This window comes from Vicia villosa, unplaced genomic scaffold (genome assembly GCF_029867415.1).
Source record: "Vicia villosa cultivar HV-30 ecotype Madison, WI unplaced genomic scaffold, Vvil1.0 ctg.000747F_1_1, whole genome shotgun sequence".
Lineage (NCBI taxonomy): Eukaryota > Viridiplantae > Streptophyta > Magnoliopsida > Fabales > Fabaceae > Vicia > Vicia villosa.
In genome coordinates this window covers 318,667-337,526 of record NW_026705336.1, presented here as the reverse complement: position 1 = coordinate 337,526, position 18,860 = coordinate 318,667, and the positions used below count along the sequence as shown (strand labels likewise).

General features: G+C 32.6%; 1 protein-coding gene across 1 annotated transcript; it reads right to left on the bottom strand.

Annotated features, from left to right (window-relative positions):
- Positions 1-15,349: 15,349 nt before the first annotated feature.
- On the bottom strand, positions 15,350-17,228 carry LOC131630889 (uncharacterized). The gene is made up of 2 exons (XM_058901632.1): positions 16,942-17,228; positions 15,350-16,198 (listed from the first exon to the last, which is right to left on the bottom strand). Exon 2 carries the CDS (start codon positions 16,174-16,176, stop codon positions 15,697-15,699), a length of 480 nt encoding a protein of 159 aa, XP_058757615.1. The 5' UTR covers positions 16,177-16,198; positions 16,942-17,228; the 3' UTR covers positions 15,350-15,696.
- Positions 17,229-18,860: the final 1,632 nt, after the last annotated feature.

Genomic DNA, 18,860 nt, shown 5'->3' with positions numbered 1-18,860 from the left:
CTGCAGCATTTTTCTAAAAATGTTTTATCTTTGAAAACTCATAACTTTTGATCTGAGTATCCGATTTATGTGCCATTTTGGGCGTTGCGAAGCTAATGAGATGCTTTATCTGATGAATTGATAAAATGGGCAATAGCCAACTTTACTTTTTAAACTCGATTTAATGATTAATGAATTGAAAGATAGTATATGTATATGTGCTTATATATATGACTATTGATGCATGTATTAGTGTTGGTGATGAGATTGTGATATCCATTGAGTGATGTTAGTATATAACATGTCGTAGATGATATATGTTTTGTGATTATGCTGTCGGGTTGTTTGATAATTTATTACATTGTGTGCAATGATGATAAATGTAACGATGTATAATCGTGGTGATGATTGATGATTTATGAATGTTAATATGCTGTTAATATTAACATGTGGATTATGGTGAATGTATGCGTGTGATATATTTGTATGAATGCTAAACTTATGCATGCTTATCGGTGATGATTTGGTGATGATAATGAGACGATGTGTTACATCGGATTTGGTGATGTTGTAAGCATGTTATATGTTGCATTCATTAGCATACATTTTCGGTGATGGATCCCGGTGATGAAATGGATCAAATTGGTGGGCATAATTCCCATTGTGTGGAATTTGTGCTGGTTAAAACTGTATCTCGGTGATGAAAAGATCAGTTGGATGGGTTTATCCCATGGATTGGTACCACATGCATAGTGTCAGTTGAATCATATGCATTGGTTATAACATGATTGGATGAAATCCAGTGTTATGCCTTGGTGTGTTTATGTGATTGATGTATTGTGGAGTTGTTGTTAATATAACTTGATCATTGATGAAATTGATGAGTTGTGGGCTGATGGCCAATATTGTCGAATTGATGCTTGCTTGTGTAATAATTCCGATTATATGTATGATTGAGTGGATGATAATTACTATGAGATTTTATTGCTTATGATTGCATAATGCTTATTAATTCGAATGAAACTCACCCTTACTTTAATGATTACAGATTAAGGAGTAGCGGCATCAGAATGGGTGAGGATAGCTCATAGGCTAGTCCGTAGTCGTGTCGTGTCATGCTCTGATTGTAACACTGGGAAACGCTAGTTTAGGGACGAATTATCTTATTGGTTTTGTTGTTTTATAATTGTGTTGTAGTAACCTGCATAGATGATGAATATGCAATGTCATGAGTTGTGATCCGCTGCGTTGAACATGAATTGTGTTTTATATTAAATGGTTTCCTGTGTGGCATGACAATTGACTAAGATAATTTATATTAAAGAAATTGTGATACCCTTGTATTTCATGTTTACTCTGATGATTTTTGTTATTATTATTATTATTATTATATTTTCCGTGGGGGTTTAGAAGGGTGTTACAGGAATCACAGACTATGTCCCTTCTGATGTCTAGGGGCGTATAAAAGAGCCCTCAGTTGGAGGTTCTAGGTACTTTGTGACATTCACTGATTATTTTTCTCGTAAGGTCTAGGTTTATTTTATACATATAAATCTGAGGTCTTTTCCAAGTTCAAAATATGGAAGGCAGAGGTTTAAAACCAGACAGGGAGAAAAATAAAGTATATGCGGCCTGATAATGAAGATGATGACACTGTCAAGAAGTTCATGCATTTCTGCAAAAAGAATGGCATCTAGATGCACTTTTCTGTGAGAAAAACACCATAACACAATGGTGTTGCAAAAAGGATGAATAGGACTCTAACGGAGACGGCAAGGTGCCTTCGGTTGAATGTTGGTCTTTCAAAAGGTTTCTGGGCAGTAACACTCAATATGGCATGCTATCTAGTCGACAGATCACCACAAGCTTCATTGGATGGAAAATTTATAGAGGAGGTGTGGACAAGTAACCCCATTTATTTGAGTAATTTGAGGATTTTCGGATGTATAACATGTGTGCATATTTCCAGTGAGGATCGGTCTAAACTTGACCCAAAGTCAAAATAGTGCATCTTTATTGGCTACAATAAAGGTGTGCATGGGTACAAGTTGTGGGATCCGGTTAAGAGAAAGGTGGTTGTCAGTAGAGACTTTATATTTGATGAGCACTCAATGTTGAAACAGTCAGATATGGCAGTTGTGCAAAATAATGAGTTAGAAAATTCCAGTTAGGACAAGATTCAGATGGAAATTGTGGAGCTATTAGTGAGTCCAAGGAAGATTGCAGCCCCACAGCAGGATGAACCATGCTCAAATTCAAGTGGAGTGCAAGATTTAGCAGAACTACAAGACTATACATTTGTGCCTGATAGGGAGCCATGCAGTACTACACCTCCAGTGAGTTATAGGTTTGAAGACTTGGCAGCATATGCTCTTCTTACCAGTTCAGGAAACCCTTATACTTTTCGAGAGGCTATGGCTAGCTAGGAGAAAGATAAATGGATAGGTGCTATCGTAGAGGAGATGAAGTCCTTGAAAATAATGGGACATGAGATCTTGTTCAACTGCCATAGAGAAAAAGAGTCATTGGTTGAAAATGAGTGTACAAGAAAAAGTTAGCAGTAACAGAAAAAGAAGGAGAAAAGTCCAAGGCTTGTCTAGTTGCACAGGGGTATTCACAGTAGAAAAGGATTGATTATGATGAGATTTTCAGTCCAACCGTTAGACACACTTCTATTAGAGCAGTATTAGCCTTGGTAGCCAGCAAGGATACGCATTTAGAGCAGATGGATGTGAAAACAACTTTCCTTCATTGTAATTTAGATGAGAAAATCTACATGGAGCAGCCAGAGGGATTCAATGTACATGACATGACAGACTTCTTTGCAAATTGAAGAGGTCTTTGTATGTCTTGAAGCAGTCTCCAAGGCAAGGCAGTGGTACAAGTGCTTTGATTCATACAAACTTTAGATTGGCTATAAAAGGTGTGATTATGATTGTTGTGTTTATGTGATAAGCCTTGATGATGGTTATTTTATTTTCCTGTTAATTTATGTTGATGATATGTTGATTAATGCCAACCATTTGCATGATATAAATGAGTTGAATACCAACTTGGGTAAGGAGTTTGATATGAAGGATCCGGGTGCTGCAAAGAAGATTCTTGGGATGGAAATTCACAGGGCCAGGAGAGCTAATAAATTATGGTTGACTCAGAAAAGCTATGTTGAAGGTGTTTTGAGCAGATTTGACATGAGCAAAGTAAAGCCTATGAGTACTTCATTGGCGAGTCATTTTAAACTCTCTTTTGAACAATGTCCGAAGACAGACTCAGAGATTGAAGATATTTCTAAGATTCCTTATTCCAATACAATTGGTTGTTTGATGTATGCTACAGTTTGCACTAGACCGAATTTGGCACAAGCAATTAGTCAAGTGTGCAAGTCCAAGCCAGGGAAGCAACATTGGGAAGCAGTCAAGTAGATCCTAAGGTACTTGAAGGGTACAACAGATCATGGTATCATGTTCAGCACGGAGAAGGAATTCAATCAATTGTGGTATATGTGGATTATGATTATGTAGGTGATATGTATGATAAGAGGTCTACAACAGGGTATGTCTTTACTTTTGCAGGGGGAACTATATGTTGGAAATCATCAATTCAATCCATAGAAGCTATGTCTACAACTGAAGCAGAATACATAGATGTAGCTGAAGCTACCAAGGAAACATTGTGGCTTACACAATTAGGGAAAGAGTTGAGTGTAGATTAAGGTGGAGTTCAGTTGCATTGTGATAGTCAAAGTGCTATGTATTTGGCGAACAATTATGTGTATCATGCTAGGACCAAGCATATTTACGTGAGGTTCCACAAGATCAGGGAGTTATGCCCGAACAAACATTACTTCTGAAGGTTCACATTTCTAAGAATGCAGCTGGTATGTTGACCAAGCTAGTCACCAGTGACAAATTCGAACACTGCTCGAACTTGTTACATGCTTGTCAGTGTTAAGTAGGAGTTATACCTCCCTAGTTTCCAGGATGAATCATTATGCATGAAATCTTCATAGGGGTTTGATATACGCTAAGGTGGAGATTGTTGGAAATGGCTCATATTGTTGAGATAATTATTGGTTGTTGAGATAACTATGGGTTGTTGAGAGTATAACTCATATTGTTGAGATAATTATGGATTGTTGAGATAACTATAGGTTTTTGAGAAAATATCTCATATTGTTGAGATAATTATGGGTAAAGATAATTGTTTGTAGAGGGAAACTAGGGATTAAGGTTTTAAATAAACTAAAACCTCATATTATATATATATATATATATATATGTGTGTGTGTGTGTGTGTGTGTGTGTGTGTGTGTGTGTGTGTGTGTGTGTGTGGCTTGTAATACTGTAATCTATATGCAACTCACAAGACATAATAAAGGGAACTATAGCTACTTTATAGTCACAGACGTAGTTAATTTGGCCGAACTATGTGAATAACGCTTTTGTGTGTTTCTCCCTACTCTGATCTGTATTCACGTTACTGTTCTGACAAGTACCCTATATGTATGTATACATTTGAAATTTTCTTTAAGAATTTGCATAGTCCTAATCTTCCTTATCTTAGCAAATTGTTTGAAGACAAACAATATTTTAAGTATGAAGGAATTTGATCAGTGACATTTTAACTATGTTTCTAGAGTATTTTATCTTTGAATCTTAAGTAGTTTAATCTCTATTTGGCGCATTTTACATCTCTATCTTTGTTATTCTATGTTTCAGATGGAAGAGAATGAAACAAAACAAATTGGAGTTGAATCGGGGAAGAATACGCGAAGATTGCACAAAGAAGAGGTCTTCAATACAAAAAAAATGGAGGCTTTACATGTCGTAGTGAGAGCCCCATATATAAAATAAAAAGGTGCTACTATCTGCCCATAGCAGGCATTACTGGTCGTAACTAGCATTACCACCTTCCAATAGACTGCGTTACTGGTCGTAGCCAACATTACCACCAAGTTGTAGTGCACCAGTACCATCATAGGATTCCAATTTTTTATGTTGTTTTCTCGTTATAATTTGAATCAAACTTGTATGAGTGAAATTATTGGCATGAATAATTGTCTTAGATTTTGTTGATGAAATTTTCAAAATATTTATTTGAGAAATTATAATGATTAAATTCATTTAATTGAATTTATAAATCAAAATTGGTTGTAATGGTGCAGTGGTTATGATTTTAAATAAAGAACTAAAGTGTCATTGGTTCAACACTTGGTTTGGATAGTTTTTCATCGTAATCATATAATACGAGTTCAAATATCCAATGCTTCTTTTCACCGATTGGCTTGAATAAATGAGGAAACTTATTCGGTTAAATATCATTGATCGATATGCTTAATGTGAATGTGTGATTCATGTTAAGGTTTCCAAAGTATCCTGAAGAGGATTCGTCGGTTAACCAATTTTCATCCAATTTTTCTAAATTGGTGGGGGCGAATGGAACCTAAAACTGAGTGTAAACACACGCTTTGGAATTTATTTTGTGCAACTTACCATTTTCATCTTTTTCTTGTCCATGTTTTGCAGCAGACCCCCAACATAAGATCTAACATATTCTTCTTTTTTATAATCAAGAAAAATAATTTTTCAATTTTTTGCATAACAACCATAAAATTTCACCGTCTTAGAAAACACAAATAGTATAAATCGGTACTCAAACTGGTCTATGAAGAACGGTAACTCTTTTTATTACTTTGATATTGTCTTACGCTTGCGGTGTGTCACTTTGCGGGGCAGCTCTCCCCCAGCCAGTGTAATTGGTCTTTCATATTCTTTCATGGATTATCCCTTCTTAAGGCCCAATAAAATTATTTCGGTACAATTCTTTACTACCCAACATTCTGTTCTGTACAACATCTATAGTCTTATAGTTGTCCGATAAAAATATTCCAAAAGTGTAAGTGGTACTTTCACGTCACATAAAACTCTGGAGGCCCTCCTCCATTTCAACAACTTAGTTTGAATTCGATGTTCTACATCTCTTTCTATTTCACCATTGTTTTGAACTAAAGATCCAAAATAGTTAAATTGTGTAACATGTGGTATGATATGATCTCCAACTTTCACCTCTAGGTTAGAAATACTTCTTATTTTGCTAAAATTACATTTCATACTTTGTCTTACTTCCGCTTATGCGAAATTCATACGCTTTTAAAACTCGTCTCCAACTTCTCATTTAACTTCTTCCTCGACTCTCTAAATAGAACTATATCCTTTGCAAAAATCATACATGTTGGTATGCTAGCTTTTGAAAATATTTTGTAAGTACATTCAAAACTGAAGTAAAAAAGTAAGGGCTTAGGATTACACCTTGGTGCAATCCCATTGTTATGAAGAAACCGCTCGTGTCTCCACGATGTGTCATCACACCACACTAGTTAAAACTCTCTCAGATATATTCTGGATTACTCTAATATAGGCAATCATAATATTTGTCTTCTCCAATAATTTCCACAAAATCTCTCTATGCAAACTATCATACGCCTTTTCCAAATAAATGGAAACTAAGTGTAAGTCTTAGTGATCCATTTGATACATATTCATTACATATCATAGTAGATAGATCGTTTTTATGCTCGACCTCTCAGACATGAAACCAAATTGATTATCAGTAACTTAAGTCTATTTTCTTAGTCTTCGTTCAATCACTTTTTTTTCTTCATAATTTCATGGTATGACTTATAAGTTTAATCTCTATAATTTGCACAATTTTATGTCTCATTTGTTTTTATAGATAAAAATTTAAGTGTTTCTTCTCTTTTTATCTGACATTTGCTCTGATCTCATTAGTTCGCTAAATAATTTGATAATCCACTCAATACTTTTATTTCCAAGACTTTTCCACACTTCAATATGTATGATGTCTGGTCCAACCGTCTTGCTATTACTCATTGTTTTCAATGTTTCTTCTATCTCGTGTTTTTTATATGCCGATAGTAGTTATAATTTCAATCATCTTCTCTAAAATATAACTTGTTAGAGTCTGAAAAAAAATTCATATCATTCATGAAATAAAATGTTGAAATACTTCTTCCCTATATTATTTATATCTATTTTTCTAATTTTTCCTTCTTTATTTTTAATACACCTCCAAGTTTCTTATCTATCTTTTTCTTTTATTAATAAACCTATATATAAATTTTCTTACCTCTCAGTTAAAAGTTTCGCACACAACCTTCCTGATCTCTTTCACATCATCTCAGAAGTACTCTACATATTATGCAGGTTGCATGAAAGAGACTAATGAGCTTCCCATCCATTTTCAAAGTAAGAAAAATGTGATAATCTGAAGACTGGTGATTGAATCCTACTCTAACGCTAAGATTATGTTTGTTACTAACCGCGCTATTCGTCATTGGCATCAAAGTGTTTGTTTTCATGCTCTTCATCATATCATCATTATTCAGTAACACATATTAATACTTGTAGACAAGTGGAAAAAGAATAGTGGGAAACAGTGCACATTTACAAGCAATAATAAGGAAAATTATGTGTGCCAAAAGTTGCTAACAAAGGATAATAACCGCAAATCTGTGGACTGATACACAAATCTCAAAAAGACTCATGATTCAACAAGAAATTTGGGACCAGAAGATGAATTCAAAATGAGTTTAACCAAGCAAAATATCAAGTGGGGAAAAGAAATTTATCCTGGACATTCAAAATCTACAAAAAGTAGGCTGCTAATAAGAATGCCGGCTAACAATAGTTAATCCAAATAGTAATTATGATTTTAAAACCATAAGTCCTATTTGGATTAACTATTGAATTAAATGCTTATATAGCATTGTTTGTTTCCTTATAAAATTATAAACTGTTTTCCCAAGTTATCTTAGACCATCTCCAGCGGCTGTTCCTTCTAATAGTTCGCCAGCATGGACAGTGAAAGTAGTATTGGAAAATGGAAAAAAAATTGTCAGCTGGAAAACCATTGCTTCATAATGCAACGTTGCATTGGATTATTTCTCTTTAAAATATATGTATTGTGAGACCCAATATGAGATAAAATTGAATATGGGTGAAGTAAATATAATAAAATATTAATAAATAACATAAAGTTGTGGGACCCAATATAGATTATTTAGAGTTGTACTATTGGAGTGAAAAATTAAATGAGTTGTTTCAAGATGAAGTGGCTTGATGGTCCCACAAAAAACCAAAAGATGAGTAGCACCATTGGAGATGCTTAGAGAGTTTACAAAAATAAACTGAATACAACTTATAAGCAACGGCGCCACTTGTTGGAAATTTTCTTAATTAATCAAAACTTTATTAATCCATACTCAATTCAAGATGAAAAATAAAGCGGAAGCGTACCTTTAGGATCCATGGAGTTTCAATGAAAAGATGATGATCTTGATAGAGTAATGACCTTCCAATTGTAGATTCCTTAATTCCTTTGTTCCTCTTCCAATGGGATAAGAGAATAAATATTTTATAATATTTTCTAGTGTCGTGTCTACAATTGGGGACCATAACCCCTTATTTATATGAATTACATGCCCTTTCATGAAGAGTCATGCCTATTCAAGTTTAGAATCTCATGCCCTTCCATGAAGGGTCATGATTATTCAAGTTTTCTTATTCCAATTTTACCCATCACAAATAATAGAAATAAGACTTTTGGTATCTACACAATATTTTTCATGACAATTACATCCTTAGCCATAAATTTTACATTAAATAGATCACTTTAATTTGGCTAATTAAATAATGGTCCTAACACATTAATTTATTACATGTATGACCCCAAAAAATTCTAACAATCTCCCACTGGTCATATATGTATCCTTATAAATGTGTTAGACTTTATGAGCTCAAAATTTTCCATTATAAACATTGGACATATCTCCATCTCGTCCATTAATTACATCAATATATAGGACCAAAGCGGTTTTCATTATATCAGTCATAATTAAACCCATCATTGATCACAAATATAAACACAACTAAATGACATAGATTAATCATGAAATGTACAGCATGAAAATCACATGAAGGTGATCAATACATGTCAATTTTCAACTGGTCCACCTTACTTTAATGAAATCCATATTATCATACAAAGTGCAATAAACTGAATAACTAAACTTTATTTCTGATCAGAGCGTAATATGAATATACTATCAAACATAGAACATAATTGATAACAATGACTAACTCCCACTAAACCAAAGAATCCTCTAATTCTATAACACCCATGTGAGCAGTTTGCTCATGAAAGACCTTGGGTGGAAGCCCCTTTGTCATAGGGTCCGCTATCATGGAGTTTGTCCTTAAATGTTCTATAAAAATTTGTCCACTTTGTACTCTCTCCTTTTGTCAATTATAGTTAATCTTAAATTGACCAAATTGTGCAGTAAGAGATATTAATACCAAATGCACGAGTAAATTATCCGACAACTCAAGCTTTTGTGCCATAAATTTGTTGGAAGAGATATTAGACATTTCCATAATATACTTTCTTATGTTTCCTTTGCCTTTATACTTTATAGAAATCAAGCTTTGAAGAAGTGTGCTTGCTTCCACTTTATCGCTTTTAGCAAAGTGCTTTTCAATTTTAGCAATAAAATCTTTAGCATTTGTTATTTCTTTAGATATAGTATCCTTGAATGCCTCTAGAACGCCGCACTTTATGATCATAAGACTCATGCGATTAGACCGCTTCTCATAATTTTCCTTTCATTAAAGGTACTGAAGTCTTTAGGAGAAGGGGTCGATTTATCATTAATACAAGGTCAAGATCCATGCAGCCAAAAAACAATTAAAATGTTTTCCTTCCAATCCTTAAAATTGGCACCATTAAGAACCGGAACTAATGATTTGAAATCAATCATAAATAAACTAAAATAATATATGTTCAAATAATGTCATAACTCATCTCAAGATATCTAGTGCACCATCAATATCAAGTCTTTGGACAATAATATTAATTGCTAGTGATACTCTTGTTATAACAATCCAACATTGATGATAAAACATGTCAAATAATAAACCCCTCTTTGGATTGATTTATCATTCACATTTGAAGCCTTAAAATTATCACATGTTTATCATTACAAGTGTGTGTATATAATCATGTCAAATATCAATTTTCCTTTGGGCCAACTAATACTCACATAGAAATATATGCACACTAACATTCAACATTTCTCATGATCAAATCCATAAAAGAAGTGTCATTTTGGTGATTTTTAGTCTCAATAGAATCATTTAAAATGTCAAATAACTTTAATTTAAAATTATAACAAATGAAATTAAATTAATTTTTAAAACTGAGATATATTTATATCCCACCTATAATTTCATTAATAATATGAGAGGGATTTGTTGCTAACATATGTATCCCAATATCTCATTCATCAATCAAATTCTACTACTTCATTTTTTTTATTTTAATATTTAAGAAAGAACATAACATTCAAGTACTGCATTTTTTTTTTAATATTTAAAATAAAACATAACATTCCAACTTTTAAGTTGAATTCCCACACTCATTCATGAATGAGACACCGAATGGATTTCTTACGCAACCATTAAAAAAAATTAAGAAGCATCGCTTAAAAACATGCCGTATTTCCTATTGAATTAAAAGGAACATACAATTGCTGTGTAGACTTGTAAAGAAAAATAACGTGCTGCTTCTTTATAACAAAGAGAAGCATGTATATGCTAGTATATATTGATACACAGCATAATTTTTTCTTTTACTGACATACAAAATTCTATTTTTAAGATTTCACAAAATTCAAACATGAATCAAGTATAGGTGGCTCTGATACCACTTGTTGGAAATTTTCTTAATTAATCAAAACTTTATTAATTCATACTCAATTCAAGATGAAAAATAAAGCGGAAGCGTACCTTTAGGATCCATGGAGTTTCAATGAAAAGATGATGATCTTGATAGAGTAATGACCTTCCAATTGTAGATTCCTTAATTCCTTTGTTCCTCTTCCAATGGGATAAGAGAATAAATATTTTATAATATTTTCTAGTGTCGTGTCTACAATTGGGGACCATAACCCCTTATTTATATGAATTACATGCCCTTTCATGAAGAGTCATGCCTATTCAAGTTTAGAATCTCTTGCCCTTCCCTGAAGGGTCATGATTATTCAAGTTTTCTTATTCCAATTTTACCCATCACAAATAATAGAAATAAGACTTTTGGTATCTACACAATATTTTTCATGACAATTACATCCTTAGCCATAAATTTTACATTAAATAGATCACTTTAATTTGGCTAATTAAATAATGGTCCTAACACATTAATTTATTACATGTATGACCCCAAAAAATTCTAACATGATGGTCCCACAAAAAACCAAAAGATGAGTAGCACCATTGGAGATGCTTAGAGAGTTTACAAAAATAAACTGAATACAACTTATAAGCATGTCATACTCTTTTAAACTGTCTCATAAGTGTCAACCATCTAGTAGGTGTTTATGCGATAGATATGCTCAAATAAATAAATTCTAGCAGACCCTAAATTTGTTAAGCCCTCTTTGTTGGTTTTATATTGAAATAAAATGTTGCAGGAAGTCATGGTGGAGATTAGAACTAAGTTTGAAAAACTTAAGAGGTCGATTCTGATTTGGGTGATTTTGTTAGCAACCGAAGAATTGGATTTCAAAGAAATAGCATTTTTATAGGAGAGAATCTCTCTTGAAAGATTTCTCTTTTGCAAGAATACTTTATTCATAATTACAATATTCAAAGATATTCGGATATAGAATAATATATATTAGAGAGAACTTAAAAATTGTTATGACTTGTGAGAAGTTAGTTAATTGATGTTGTTAATTGATGTTGTTATTAGAGGGTATAAACAAGAGAATAGAAAGGCTATAGAACATTTTCATTATTGTAATTGTTAGTAGAGTATTCTTCATTAATAGAGATTCTCTTCTTTTCCATCCTAATTCTTAATAAAAAATGCTATTTCCTTGGACTCCAATTCAATAAAATGCATGAGTAAATAGTATTAAGATAAATTAAATACACTTAACAGAATATCTCATTATATTCCTTGAATCTCTTAGGCATCTGACGAAATTTTAATAATACCTCCAACTTTCGTAGATGCGTTTCCGGAAGTTTTTTTTTTAAAATTAGTTCTTTCCTTAGGTACATCTACGGAAGCGCTAAAATCATAGTAAATATTTGGAAAATTCAAATTATTTAAGTTAAGAAATTCTTCTGTAGGTACATCTACGAAACATATTAAAAACAGAGTGTTCCGTAGATGTACCTATGGAACATTCTGTTATATTTTCAAATCATATGCATTTCACTCAAAAACTCAATTTTTATAACATCTAGCGTCTGTAAGGATCCGACACTTGGTTCCCCCTGAAGGGGACGAAGCTCTAGCACGCGCCATGGCCTCAGTGTAGCCCGACATCTCTCCCCAGCCAATAATGTCAGGGAAGTGCTGTAATATTCAACTCTGAAAAAAAAAAGAAAGGGGATCAAACATATTATCACAAATATATAATAAACTTTGAGAAAAAATAGAATGATATAAGATTGTTACCACTAAGAGGGTACAACTGCCAGCCACAATCCTTGCCTTCCACATGCATCCCTCTCTGAGCCTATGATAGTTGTACGCCAGTGTAGCCGCTCTCTAGTTGTGCTCATGGACACGTGTAGTATCCAATAAGTACCTCAGGTAAACGACGTCCGTGTACGTGGAGCTCGTGTCCACCAACAGTTGGGTGCCTAACAAGTATAGGAAGTAACATCTCAGCACCCACTGCCTGTTTATGTCCACCTCTCCCTCGTCACCATCAGCAGTCTTTGGTAATTGTTGTTTTGAGATTGGGAATTGTTGTTGTGTAGTTGTTGTTGATGGGTGTTTTGATTTTTGTTTGTGTTGAAGTAGTGTTGTCAATGTCATCGTTTTCAACGAAGCCATCTAAATCTGCCATTTTTGGGTTCTGAGAGGAGACAAGAAGGAAATGTTTGAGTGTTTTTTGAAAATAAAACTGGAGAGAGGTGATGAAAATATGAGATTGTTGAGAGAAGGATATGATGTTAGATAGGTGGGGGGGTTAGGGTTTTTGAGAAAAAGGGGATGAATGGGTGAATATTTCTGGAAAAGTATGAGGAACAGGTTGAATCTTTGAAGGCTTTTGGAAAAATAAGAAGAATGGGATGAATCTTTGAATATTTATGAAAAAATGGTGAGGAACAGTTTGGATCTTTAAATGTGGGTGAAAGAAAATCGAACGATATTGAACAAGAACAACGAAAAATAGTGAGATATGGTGAGAAAAATGGTGAATTTTTGGTGAAATTGGAGGAATCGGAAGGAAACAAATGAATTTTATGGAAAAGATTTTAGGGTTGATGGGAGCGGCGACAGTGAGATTGTAGAGGAGGGGAGAGCGAATACAAAGGTTAGAGAGAGAAAGAAAAACCAGAAATGAGAGTAATATCTTTCGTAATGGTTAGATCAATCTTTAATTGAGATAGTTGGGGTAATCTAGATGAATCCAGTGGGATGGTGATCCATAATTGTTTGGAGAGAAAAAGAGGATAAGGAATGAAAGTCGGAAGGACAACGAAATTTGGATGAATGACACGTGTTGATGAGAAGCAAAATGCGATGAGATGAATTTTGAGTCCACGTGTGGAGACTTTGATCAGAAAAGCAAGTGAAATCTTGAGAGAAGGAATCAGAGCCCTTAATCTGCTCTTGATACCATATTAAAATAAAATTAGATATTATTTAAAATCTGAAATCAAAAAACACAGAAGTGCCTTTACATATATTTATATCCTGATTTTCTAACTAACTAAGGCTTAAAAAATAGATAACTGAATTAATTAGAAAAAAACTGTTATAAACCTAATAATTAGGGAAGTCAATATTTTATCAAATAGTATTATCTTATCCTTAATAAAATCAAGGGTTAAAAAGTGCGTATCTCACATGTTTTGAATAGCGAGTATAATTCTTGTTATGCTTCTGAAATCCAACATCAAGGACATCATATTAGATTATGTTTTGTTATCTATCACTATCACCGTGAAAGAATCGAATTTGAAATCATCCTCCTTCCATTTGAAACAAACTGGCCCATAATACTCATCCTATAGAAATAATTCATTCTTATGAATGACATTTCATTGGATATATATGTGTACAATACTGACATACTACACTGTATTTGTCCTGCTACGTAGCTCATGTAATCTCTATGTTACATTACTCATATGAATGATAATAAGTAGTTATATAATGTGTTTGATTAAACCAAAATCCACGTAACAAAGCATGGTATAGAAGGATAATTCTTCACGGTTTTATGTTTCCCTTATCATCGTAATAATCATGTATCCTTATCACGAGTCTCTGGCACTTATCAACTTGTAGCTCCAGTGGGTCTTACAAGTACGTTCTTTTGTTATCACAATTCATTGTACACAAATGTCCCCATTTTGTCTTCTTTCATACCCTCAATAAAACACATTTTTCAATCATAACCAATGGACCCTCTCTCTTTTTTTGTTTCACAGTAAATATATTTAGATTAAAAGAGACACGTCTGGTCTAATATACAAGCATAACCTTCTTTTAGAATCAGATCCTGCAGCACGGGCTACCGCACAGAATTGAATGTTTGTTATGGTTAAACCGTAACAAAAGAAACCTTTATTTGTTTTATCATGGCGTGAACCGTGAACAAAAGATCTAATCATCTGTGCCAACTGTAATATGCGTCGTCTTTACAATGGACTCATATGCCACTAAATTTTCTTTAATTTGCAATATATATCCTTGTCAGCTATGCCTCGTCAGACATATAAATTGTGTGGCTGAACATTTGAGGGCTTTATTTAATGGGTCACACACAATCTCCTCCAAAAAAATGTGCTTAGAAAACAACAAACTTGAAAATAGACTATATGAGATTGACATGTTAAGATAAATCATATCAACAAAATACCACATTTTAATTCTGTTCTAGAATTTCAAACTCTAGGTAAACATTAGTTTAAAGGCTAGTTTGGCCTTATTAGCAATAGCTTTTGGTTCTTCCATAAACAAGAGTTATCAGACAACCTTGTGATAGAGAATACTTAACCACTATTTTATTAGTACTCGGTCCATGAATCTCAGTCGTTCGATGAAGATCAGATGGTTGTATTATCAATTATGAATTCATTGCAACTAAGCGCAATTCGAAAAACGAGTCATCTGATCTTCATCAAACGACTGAGATTCATCGACCGAATACTAAACTATCAAATGCTGAATGGAGGGGTCTAATCAAACGACTAAGATTCATCTGCGCGTTGGTAGAATTCAACAGTTTGGCCATCAAGCCAAACTAAACATCGAGTCCAAAACATAAAAACAAAAGCTAGCTTCAAATAAATTTCATAAACTGAATTCGATCCAACGATACGAAAACTAAAGTTCAATTGCTAGTATCAAAATAAAATTACAACCAAGTGATTGAAGTCCAGGAAGGAAAACTCCTTTCAACCATCATCCATTCAATCACCAATGCCAAAGAAAAAACATAAACCATAATCTTCAAAACAAAACAACCTCTGAACTAAAAACATAAACAACATCAGAATACAAGACACAGCTATTTCTAACTAAACCTTGATCCACTAACAATGTCCAATGTCTATCCTTATTCTTACCATTATTATAACAAAAGTACCCGATGAATACCAATGAATTGAATCACTCTGTGTGTGTCTCTGTCGTCCTCGGCGGAGTTGTTTCCATCGCTGGGAAGCAACTACTAGATCTACCAAGAGGCCTACAAGCAAAACTTTCCTTCTTCCTAGGAGAATCCAAACTCCTAAAAAATATCTGTCTCACAGCATGTATGAAATCTTTCTTATGATCAGTAGCAGCAGAAGACCTAAACTGTTGGCGGAATTTGGTGTGTCGCTTTAAAGCTTCATCCATTGTGATTAGCTTCTCCTCGCTCTTTGACCTCGCTCTTTCTTCCTTCACTGCCTCGGAACATAAACCACATATCCATCTTCCCCCGAATCTCTCTCTCACACGCATAATGTATGCGAGTGTGCACTCTTCCACCAATCCGCAGCAGCAGCATTTTGCGGTGGAAACCGCGTCCACCTCCGCAACTTCAGATTCTTTCACAATCTTCCCAACCTCCGCTACGTCAGCTTCTTTCATAATCTTCTCATCCATGTCCAAGCCTTCTTTGTTTCTTCTGTATTCAATCACAAACAACACATTAACATAAAAATCAAAAACCAAAACAATAATGGAGAATTATAATTTATGAAACACAGACACCAGACAAACAATAAAAAACAACACATTAACATAAATATGAAAAACCAAAACAATAACAGGGAATTATAATTTATGAAACACGGACACCAGACAAATTGAACATCGACACTGACACAAATAATAATTTCAAAAAATAAATATATTGAACGGAACAACATGTATATGTGCCACTTACACGAGTCCACCCCAAACACGTCTTAACTCAAAGGTGTCGATGCTAGATAGATTATAATTATCACAAACCACAACACAAGATCAATAGTTATAACTACTTATGTTTCAAAGATCATATATTCTTTGAAAATAAAATAATCACTATATAGACCGCCATGTCATCAAACTATTTTGATTTTTTGTGCATACTTATCATAATTTTAAATTACAGTCTTCAAGAACATCAGTCACATTTGTGATTATTTGACTCTAATATTAAAATTAGCATAGTAATCTCGCAACTCGCAACTGCAATTTAAAACCATAATAACTATTACTGTGTCTGTGTCGGGGTCATCAGTAACAAAATGTGTCAGTGTCGTGTCTGAGTATCAGTGCAACTGAATTCAACTGAATTTGACTGTGATTCTATGTAATATCGAAAACTGTAAAATCTCAAATCAATCTAAATCAATGTAAGAAGCAAAAGTGACAAAGTAATACCGTGAATTACGATGGAATTGGATTCGGGAAACAACTAGCAGGTTTATCGCTCTTTCTCCCACTGGATCTCCTGAACTTGAATCTCTTCTGCGGCGGGTAATTGGAAAGGAGTATAGAACATTACAGAGCCGAAAATGGCTCAATTTTCAATGAAGCTATGTGATACGACGGAAGGGAGTGTCGTATTGAGTGATGGATCTTCTGTCTGAAGTGAAGAGAAAAGAAAGAGAATGAAATGAATGTGGAACAGAAGCAGAGGCAGATAGAAGGATATATACACAGAAAAAAAAGATATAGATGCGGATTTTTATTGCTCTGTTTTTTCTTTTAATATAAATAAAGGGAATATTGAGTTTTGATATACTTTTATTCTTTAGAAATTTTATAAATTTAGATTAAAAAATAAGATTTTTTTTGAAAAATAATTATTTTGTTGACTGTTTAATGTGTTAAGAAACTAAATAAAAGAAAAAAGTTATATTTTTATTAAAATTTCTTTGATATGTATTAATATATGACCATTAATATAAATACAAAAACATTGAATTGAGAGTAGTGTAAATATATGATAAGGTTGAAATATATTAGTCGAGAATGTTCTTAGACGGATTGTGGTTTATCCGGCCCTAATCAAATTATTTTAAAATACTTTTTCTTAAAATAAAAAAATATAAATATGATAATATTTATGATATATTAGTCGACAATGTTCTTAGACGGATTGTGGGTTATCGGTTCCAAATTATTTAGAATTACTTTTTCATAAAAAGTAAAATAAAAATTTGATAATAGTTATGATAAATAAGCTAAATATATAAATTAATGACCTTTAATATAAATACAAAATCATTGAATTGAGAGTGATGCAAATATATGATAAGGTTAAAATATATTAGTCGAGAATGTTCTTAGACGGATTGTGGTTTATCCGGCCCTAATCAAATTATTTTAGAAAGCTTTTTCTTAAAATAAAAAATACAAATATGATAATACTTATGATATATTAGTCGACAATGTTCTTAGACGGATTGTGGGTTATCGGTTCCAAATTATTTAGAATTACTTTTTCATAAAAAGTAAAATAAAAATTTGATAATATTTATGATAAATAAGCTAAATATATAAATTAATGACCTTTAATATAAATACAAAATCATTGAATTGAGAGTGATGCAAATATATGATAAGGTTAAAATATATTAGTCGAGAATGTTCTTAGACGGATTGTGGTTTATCCGGCCCTAATCAAATTATTTTAGAAAGCTTTTTCTTAAAATAAAAAATACAAATATGATAATACTTATGATATATTAGTCGACAATGTTCTTAGACGGATTGTGGGTTATCGGTTCCAAATTATTTAGAATTACTTTTTCATAAAAAGTAAAATAAAAATTTGATAATATTTATGATAAATAAGCTAAATATATAAATTAATGACCTTTAATATAAATACAAAATCATTGAATTGAGAGTGATGCAAATATATGATAAGGTTAAAATATATTAGTCGAGAATGTTCTTAGACGGATTATGGGTTAGCCGGCCCTAATTAGATTATTTAGAATTACTTTTTCTTAAAAAAGTAAAATAAAAATCTTATAAAATTTATGATAAATAAACCAAATATATAAATTCATGACCTTTAATATAAATATAAAAACATTGAATTGAGAGTGATGCAAATATATGATAAGTTTGAAATATATGACTCGAGAAAATTCTTAGACGGATTGTGAGTTATCCAGTTTTAATCAGATTATTTTAGAAATATTTTTTTTTATAAAAAATAAAATAAAAATTTGATAATATTTATGATAAATAAACTAAATATATAAATCAAAATATTTTAAATAATATATTTAATATTACTTTAAATATAGTTTTTTAAAATACTATATCATTTTTAAAAATATGAT